We start from the raw sequence: 9,858 nt of genomic DNA, 5'->3' as shown, positions 1-9,858 counted from the left end.
AGGATAGATTTGTGCAAAATTTCAATTGAAAATAAGCAAAATTGAATGAGAATTTCATAAATGTTTAAAAATCTTTAAAGTTAATTATCTTGAATAGTATGGGATAGAGGGGTCTCAAATTATGCACCCATTTAGAGCCCCCTGAGGCTAGATTTGTGCAAAATTTCAATTGAAAATAAGCAAAATTGAATGAGAATTTCATAAGTATTTTAAAATATTTAAAGTTGATTATCTCGAATAGTACGGGATAGAGGGGTCTCAAACTATGCATCCATTTAGAGCCCCCCTGGGGATAGATTGGTGGAAAATTTCAATTGAAAATAAGCAAAATTGAATGAGAATTTCATAAATGTTTAAAAATCTTTAAAGTTGATTATCTCGAATAGTACGGGATAGAGGGATCTCAAATTATGCACCCATTTAGAGCCAACCTGTGGATAGATTTGTGCAAAATTTCAATTGAAAATAAGCAAAATTGAATGAGAATTTCATAAATGTTTAAAAATCTTTAAAGTTAATTATCTCGAATAGTACGGGATAGAGGGATCTCAAATTATGCACCCATTTAGAGCCCCCATGAGGCTAGATTTGTGCAAAATTTCACTTGAAAATAAGCAAAATTGAATGAGAATTTCATAAGTATTTTAAAATCTTTAAAGTTGATTATCTCGAATAGTACGGGATAGAGGGGTCTCAAACTATGCATCCACTTAGAGCCAACCTGTGGATAGATTTGTGCAGAATTTCAATTGAAAATAAGCAAAATTGAATGAGAATTTCATAAGTGTTTGAAAATCTTTAAAGTTGATTATCTCGAATAGTACGGGATAGAGGGGTCTCAAACTATGCACCCATTTAGAGCTTCCCTGAGGCTAGATTTGTGTAAAATTTCAATTGAAAATAAGTAAAATTGAATGAGAATTTCATAAGTGTTTGAAAATCTTTAAAGTTGATTATCTCGAATAGTACGGGATGGAGGGGTCTCAAATTATGCACCTACTTAGAGCACCCCATGAGGCTAGATTTGTGCAAAATTTCAATTGAAAATAAGCAAAATTGAAAGAGAATTTCATAAGTGTTTGAAACATTTTAAAGTTGATTATCTCGAATAGTACGGGATAGAGGGTTCTCAAATTATGCACCCACTTAGAGCACCCCATGAGGCTAGATTTGTGCAAAATTTCAATTGAAAATAAGAAAAATTGAATGAGAATTTCATAAGTGTTTTAAAATCTTTAAAGTTGATTATCTCGAATAGTACGGGATAGAGGGGTCTCAAACTACGCACCCATTTAGAGCCCCCCTTAGGCTAGATTTGTGCAAAATTTCAATTGAAAATAAGCAAAATTGAATGAGAATTTCATAAGTGTTTGAAAATCTTTAAAGTTGATTATCTCGAATAGTATGGGATAGAGGGATCTCAAATTATGCACCCATTTAGAGCCCCCCTGAGGCTAGATTTGTGCAAAATTTCAATTGAAAATAAGCAAAATTGAATGAGAATTTCATAAGTGTTTGAAAATCTTTAAAGTTGATTATCTCGAATAGTATGGATAGAGGGTTCTCAAATTATGCACCCATTTAGAGCCCCCCTGATGCTAGATTTGTGCAAAATTTCAATTGAAAATAAGCAAAATTGAATGAGAATTTCATAAATGTTTAAAAATCTTTAAAGTTAATTATCTTGAATAGTATGGGATAGAGGGGTCTCAAATTATGCACCCATTTAGAGCCCCCTGAGGAGAGATTTGTGCAAAATTTCAATTGAAAATAAGCAAAATTGAATGAGAATTTCATAAGTGTTTGAAAATCTTTAAAGTTGATTATCTCGAATAGTACGGGATAGAGGGGTCTCAAACTGTGCACCCATTCAAAGCCCCCCTGAGGATAGATTTGTGCAAAATTTCAATTGAAAATAAGCAAAATTGAATGAGAATTTCATAAATGTTTAAAAATCTTTAAAGTTAATTATCTTGAATAGTATGGGATAGAGGGGTCTCAAATTATGCACCCATTTAGAGCCCCCTGAGGCTAGATTTGTGCAAAATTTCAATTGAAAATAAGCAAAATTGAATGAGAATTTCATAAGTATTTTAAAATATTTAAAGTTGATTATCTCGAATAGTACGGGATAGAGGGGTCTCAAACTATGCATCCATTTAGAGCCCCCCTGGGGATAGATTGGTGGAAAATTTCAATTGAAAATAAGCAAAATTGAATGAGAATTTCATAAGTATTTTAAAATCTTTAAAGTTGATTATCTCGAATAGTACGGGATAGAGGGGTCTCAAACTATGCGTCCATTTAGAGCCAACCTGTGGATAGATTTGTGCAAAATTTCAATTGAAAATAAGCAAAATTGAATGAGAATTTCATAAATGTTTAAAAATCTTTAAAGTTAATTATCTCGAATAGTACGGGATAGAGGGATCTCAAATTATGCACCCATTTAGAGCCCCCATGAGGCTAGATTTGTGCAAAATTTCAATTGAAAATAAGCAAAATTGAATGAGAATTTCATAAGTATTTTAAAATCTTTAAAGTTGATTATCTCGAATAGTACGGGATAGAGGGGTCTCAAACTATGCATCCACTTAGAGCCAACCTGTGGATAGATTTGTGCAGAATTTCAATTGAAAATAAGCAAAATTGAATGAGAATTTCATAAGTGTTTGAAAATCTTTAAAGTTGATTATCTCGAATAGTACGGGATAGAGGGGTCTCAAATTATGCACCCATTTAGAGCCCCCCTGAGGCTAGATTTGTGCAAAATTTCAATTGAAAATAAGCAAAATTGAATGAGAATTTCATAAATGTTTAAAAATCTTTAAAGTTAATTATCTCGAATAGTACGGGATAGAGGGATCTCAAATTATGCACCCATTTAGAGCCCCCATGAGGCTAGATTTGTGCAAAATTTCAATTGAAAATAAGCAAAATTGAATGAGAATTTCATAAGTATTTTAAAATCTTTAAAGTTGATTATCTCGAATAGTACGGGATAGAGGGGTCTCAAACTATGCATCCACTTAGAGCCAACCTGTGGATAGATTTGTGCAGAATTTCAATTGAAAATAAGCAAAATTGAATGAGAATTTCATAAGTATTTTAAAATCTTTAAAGTTGATTATCTCGAATAGTACGTGTTAAAATTGTCTGAATAAAGCTTCGATGTGAAATCCGTTGGATGTGAGTTTGAATTTGAATCGGAATTTGTCGACCTCAGCGCCAACGGTCGAAATTTAAAACATGACGCTGATTTTTATAGGGTGACATATTATTGCACTTTTTCGAGCAGTTGTGAAATGGCATTGGCTGAAAAGAGGTGGCTCAAGGAGAGCTCTACTTTTTGCAACGCATTTTTAACATTTGGTGCCCCGGGTGAGGAAACAACAGCATGGATTCAGGAGTTGGAATGGGGTTGCAGTCGACTGCCAAGAAAAAGCGGAAGTCGGATGAGATTGAGGTACGTAGGGAGCAATTGAAAAGAAGGAGACAAGAAGCCATGGCGACCTTGGCGTTGATTGAAATTGAGGAGAAAAAGTTGATGGATTTCACGAACGCTGAGAGAGTTATTGAGACCGAGGCGAACGTCGATGAGGATGATAAAAGCTGCAAATCTGATGAGAATACATTGACTGATTTTGAAGGAGAGATGTCAGTTTTGGCAGATGAGATTTATGATTTACCGGATATTCCGTCTACTGGGAATCAAACTAAGACGAGTTGGGATGAATCTGGGCAGGAGTTTGATGATGAGAATTTACTAGAAGAGACATCCCATAGGCGGGACACTGTTGAGAAGAAATCTGGTACAGATACGGCATCTATCAGCGTATTTGCAGACAAAATGGCTCAACTATTGAGTCGTCAAGGTGAAGACAACAAACTGCCAAAATTCAATGGAAACCCTGCCAGCTGGCCACTGTTTTATTCCAGCTACATACGTACGACTAAAAGTGGAGGTTATAAAGGAGATGAGAATGTGTTGAGACTACAAAAATGTCTAGAGGGAGACGCGAGAGATGCAGTTATTTCTCTCCTCGCCCGACCTGACAAGGCGGACAAAATTATTGAGATTTTGAAAAGAAAATTTGGGGGAGACGAGAGAGTAGCTCGCTCAGCAATAGAAAAGGCAAGAGCAGTTCCAGGGCCGAAATCTACAGATGGACAAACTTTTATAAAATTTGCATCGGCTGTAGAGAACTTGGTTTTGGCACTGGATGGAATTGATGACAATTCTTATCTCCAAGATCGTCGACTACTCAATGAGTTTGAAGAGAAATTGCCCTTAAATTTGAAGTGGATGTGGTTGTCTCACATAACTCACAATGAGAAGGCGAGATTGCCTGAATTCTCGGAATGGTTGGCCGGGATTTCCAAAGTAACAGCTGACCGGCCAAAGAGTGATAGAGATGAACGCACATCTACGACAAAGGAATTCCGGAAAACGCGTCAAGTAGGTTCAGTATCGACGAAGAAACCATCGACTTGTAGTCGCTGCGCAGAAGCTCATCGACTTGAGGATTGTCCGAGCTTCAAAAAGATGAGTACTGATGAAAGATTTAAATTCGTCAGGACAAATGGGCTTTGCATCCGATGTCTCAAATCTGGACACAAAATTCGGGAATGCAGGATGGTGAAACAATGTCAAGTACCAGAATGTACAAGGACACATCATTTTCTTCTGCATGTGGATATAAAGCCGAGTAAGTTCATATGTCACATTTTGTACAAAGAGCAATGAGCATTACACTTGAAGTGTTTTATAGATGAGCATTATGCTCGATACGTTTTGTATGGACGAGCTTATGCTCGATATTTATAAGGGTCGGGCTTATGCTCGATATAATTAAAGGGACGAGTGTATCACTCGATATGGACGAGACTAGTGCTCGAAGTGTTTTAAGGACGAGTGAATAACTCGATAAGGACGAGTGTATCACTCGATAAGGACGAGTCTTGTGCTCGAAGTGTTTTAAGGACGAGTTAATAACTCGATAAGGACGAGTGTATCACTCGATAAGGACGAGTCTTGTGCTCGAAGTGTTGTAAGGACGAGTGTATCACTCGATAAATACGAGCCATGTTCTCAAATTTTAGGATGAGTGCATCACTCAATTAGGTCAAGCTTGAGCTCGAAATAGTCTTATCAAGGACGAGCTTTATGCTCGATATGTTTATTAGGATGAGCACTTAGCTCAAATAATAAATTACGCCTTAGGGTTAATTATTTTATTATTGAATGGATCTAAGAACGAAAGGGACAATCCTGAAAGTATAATGTTTATTCTCAGGTAAAGTTGTAACTTCTGAGATAAAAAGGGATGAAAAGGTTGATGATTTGGATAAGGCAAAGCAAGTAGCTGTATGTGGCAGCAACGAGACTTTACTGCGAATTATTCCTGTCACTGTCTCAAACCATACAGGAAAATCACTTAACATTTTGGCGCTACTAGATTCTGGTTCTGCCATCACTATGATGCACCAGGAAGTTGCAGAGTATTTAGAGTTGGATGGCCCAAGCATTGGGTTGGCCATCGAATGGGTTGATGGCACTGTAGTGACTGACAAGAATGCAAAAGTTGTCGATTTCAACATTAAGGGTATATCAGAAAGGGATAGAAAATGGTTGATTAAAGATGCTTATGTAGTAACTCATCTTGACCTCCGACCTGCGGAGCTGGACGTTGTAAAACTTAAGAAGCAATATCCATACTTGAAGTCAATTCCTATACCAAGCTTCAAGAAGGAGAAGCCATTACTCATAATTGGCGAGGACAATGTGAAATTAACAGTGCCAGGTGAAGTAATTGAAGGTAGAAGAAATCGACAGCCGCTTGCCTGTCGCACCCAGCTCGGATGGGTAGTGTCGGGATCAGATGGATGTCGTAACCGGAAACCGGTGGTAGCATGTGTCACTGAACGTTTAATCAGTTTGGTGGAAAGCACGAGTTCTACAGAGAACTTTGGGGTTATGGCTCCCACAGCACAATCAGGAGCCCGGGCAGATAAGAAGGCATTGGATTCGATGCAGCAAACAGTGGTTCGAAAGGAGGGAAGATTTGAAGTCGGCCTATTGTGGAAAAAGGTGAATTAACAAAACTTTGAAATGAAAGTTTACTTAAAGTTATAATTTCTTGAAATTAAATATTGAAATAAATACAATATTTATTTATTTATTTAGGATCAAGTTAACATGCCACCATCCAGAGCGATGGCAATGAAACGGCTGTATTATGTAGAGAAAAAGATGGTTTTAGATAGTCAATATGCCGAAGCATATTGTCGTAAGATGGAAGAATATATTTCAAAGAAATATCTTGTTCCGGTGACCAATGAGGACCAACGTCTAGAGACGGGGCAGACCTGGTATCTGCCCCATTTTGGTGTAACAAACCCGAGTAAGCCTGGAAAACTAAGAATTGTAATGGATGCTGCGGCGAAATCAGAAGGGGTTTCACTGAACACTGAATTACTGAAGGGTCCCGATCAATTGACGTCCTTAACTGAAGTGTTGCTCAAATTTCGTCGAGGAAATTATGCTTTCACGGGGGACATTGAACAAATGTTCCATCAAGTTTTGGTTAGGGAATTAGATCAAAATTACCAGCGTGTATTATGGAGAGGTAGAGATAATCGGGCGCCTATTCAGGAATACAAGATGCGCGTTCTTATATTTGGAGCTTCGTGCAGTCCGGCATTGGCTGCATATGTTAAAAATAAGAACGCTGAAGAGTTCCGATCTGACTTTCCTGAAGCATATGAAGCTATCACTGAGCGGCATTACGTAGATGATTGGCTTGAGTCTTGTGACGACACAGATCAAGCCAAGAAACTTATTGAACAAGTGATTAAGATTCATTCTAAAGGGGGTTTCGTAATTCGGAATTTCATTGCGTCGGATCAGACTATTTTGTCAGATGTGCCCAAAGATCTTTGCTCCTCATCACCAACACTCGACTTAAACTCTGACGAACAGTTTGAAAAGGTGTTGGGAATATGGTGGGATCCTAAAGAAGACGTGTTAACTTTCCGTACAACTTTTTCAAGAATCCCTGGTACATTGATGTCAGGAGATAAAATACCGACTCGAAGAGAAATTTTGCAAATTGTAATGAGTATTTACGATCCATTCGGAATGCTGGTTCACTTAACTGTAGGGGGCAAGATGATAATGCAGAAAGTATGTAATAAAGGGGTTGATTGGTCAGAAGAAATTGATGAGATCACTCATAAAGAGTGGAAAAAATGGGTAGTAGGTCTATCCATGATCTATCAGGTTCGGGTTCCTCGTTGCTTTGCAACAAAAGATGTTAGGGAGCAACAAGTCCAGTTACATATTTTCTGTGATGCCAGCTCATCAGCCTTTGCTGCAGTGGCTTACTTGCGTTTCGGTGATGACCAAATTCATGTCACATTTGTCATGGGTAAAAGTAGATTAGCACCACCATCAAAGACTCTCACAATCCCACGTCTGGAATTGCAGGCTGCCGTTTTGGGAAGCCGTTTAGCTTGCACAGTGAGACAACAAGTCGGAATAAAGATTAACAAAACTTATTTGTGGAGTGATTCACGTACTGTACTATCTTGGATCCAAACTGATCCCAAAAAGTTCCAAGATTTTGTAGGTCACAGGGTTTCCGAAATAAATAATTTGACCCAAGAGGATGAGTGGAAGTGGGTACCTACCAAGCTTAATGTTGCTGATGAAGCAACTCGCTTTGATTTACCCACAGACTTAACACCTGAGTCACGATGGTTTAAAGGGCCTGATTTTTTGTCGCACAAAGAGGCCTCATGGCCTACAATAGAATCAAGTTCAATCGTCCCAATTGCTGTCGTTCAAGCAGAAGAAGTAGTTATAGACGAAAAACCAGAGAATAACCGATTGATAGATTTCAATTCATTCTCCAGTTTTTGGCGCATGATTCGATCAATGGCTTACGTCCTACGTTTCGCAAATCGTGTACGCAAGACTCGAACGATGACAAACTTCCTAACAGTAAATGAACTCAATCAAGCAAGAAACTTGCTGATAAGCCAGTCACAAGCCGAGTCCTTTTCTTCGGAAATAGAAATTTTAAAGAAAGGAAAACCTCTTACAAGAGGGGGACGATTATCTCGCTTGACTCCAGAAATTGATAGCAATGGCTTGATAAGGATGAAAGGAAGACTAGAGAAGTTGGCTCTCAGGGAATTGCCGAATTATAATAATCCTCTTATACTTTGTGGGAAAAATAAATTTACCAAACTTTTTCTGGAGGAAGAACATAAGAGACTAGGACATGTAGGATCACGTTATATCCTAGCCGAAATGAGGCCACTTTATCATGTTATTGGGGGACGTCGCACTCTCAAATGGATAGAAGCCCATTGTGTATTCTGTCAGAAACGACGTGCTAAGACTATCCAACCTATGATGGGGCAATTGCCGCTTGCTCGTTTGGATGTGTATCAACATCCATTCACAAATACGGGCCTTGATTTTTTTGGACCGATTGATACCAAATTAAACCGTAGCCGAGTAAAGCGATATGGAGCTATATTCACATGTTTGACTACCCGCGCGGATCATTTGGAGGTTTGCGAATCACTCACGACTGATTCTTGTATCATGGCAATACATAGATTCGTTTCAAGGCGTGGAAGCCCCGTTAAAATTATTTCGGATAACGGAACTAATTTTAAAGGGGCTAAGCGGGAATTAAAGGAAGCGCTTAAAGAAATCGATCAAGATCGTATTGGTGTGGATTTATCTAAGAGAAATATCGAATGGGAATATAATCCACCATCCGCGCCGCATATGGGTGGAGCTTGGGAACGATTAATTCGTTCCGTAAAACGTTCCTTGGAAGCTACTCTTAAGGCCTCCGTTCCTACACCCGAAATATTGGTCACTGCATTTGCGGAAGTGGAAAGTATTCTTAATGGGCGTCCATTAATGGTACTTACTGATAATGATGAATTACTTACGCCCAACCATTTCCTCTTATTGCGCCAAGCCACCTATCAGGCTCCGGGAAAATTTTCAGATGACGACCTCGTGTTGAGAAAACAGTGGCGCGCGTCCCAGCGGTTGGCAGATATTTTTTGGACCCACTGGGTTAATGATTACCTTCCGGTGTTGGCCCTTCGACCAAAATGGTGGTCAAATGATCGTCAGATTCAAGTCAATGATCTCGTTGTGATTATTGATAACAAACATGATCGGAATTCTTGGCGTAGGGGAAAAATCGTAAAAATCTATCCTGGATCGGACGGAGTAGTACGCGTAGTTGACGTGAGTACTGCAACGGGTCAATATAGGCGCCCGGTTAACAAATTATGTCTGCTTAGACTTCCAGACAATTAATGTTAAAGACAATTGGAGACATATCCCCAATTGGGGGGACTGATGTTAAAATTGTCTGAATAAAGCTTCGATGTGAAATCCGTTGGATGTGAGTTTGAATTTGAATCGGAATTTGTCGACCTCAGCGCCAACGGTCGAAATTTAAAACATGACGCTGATTTTTATAGGGTGACATATTATTGCACTTTTTCGAGCAGTTGTGAAATGGCATTGGCTGAAAAGAGGTGGCTCAAGGAGAGCTCTACTTTTTGCAACGCATTTTTAACAGTACGGGATAGAGGGGTCTCAAACTGTGCACCCATTCAGAGCCCCCCTGAGGCTAGATTTGTGCAAAATTTCAATTGAAAATAAGCAAAATTGAATGAGAATTTCATAAGTGTTTGAAAATCTTTAAAGTTGATTATCTCGAATAGTATGGGATAGAGGGATCTCAAATTATGCACCCATTTAGAGCCCCCCTGAGGCTAGATTTGTGCAAAATTTCAATTGAAAATAAGCAAAAT

At 38.5% G+C, this 9,858-nt stretch overlaps 1 protein-coding gene across 1 annotated transcript; it reads left to right on the top strand.

Annotated features, from left to right (window-relative positions):
• Window positions 1-3,397: 3,397 nt before the first annotated feature.
• Window positions 3,398-9,283, top strand: LOC129808899 (uncharacterized; the record flags this gene model as incomplete). The annotated part of the gene is made up of 3 exons (XM_055858803.1): window positions 3,398-4,709; window positions 5,298-6,091; window positions 6,188-9,283. Coding segments are annotated over exons 1-3 (5,202 nt in total), but the record flags the coding sequence as incomplete, so codon positions are not given.
• Between the last annotated feature and the right edge of the window lie 575 nt (window positions 9,284-9,858).

The sequence above is a fragment of the Phlebotomus papatasi genome, unplaced genomic scaffold (genome assembly GCF_024763615.1).
Source record: "Phlebotomus papatasi isolate M1 unplaced genomic scaffold, Ppap_2.1 HiC_scaffold_177, whole genome shotgun sequence".
Lineage (NCBI taxonomy): Eukaryota > Metazoa > Arthropoda > Insecta > Diptera > Psychodidae > Phlebotomus > Phlebotomus papatasi.
Note: the sequence above shows the minus strand (reverse complement) of the source record. Positions and strands in the feature narration are given on the sequence as shown.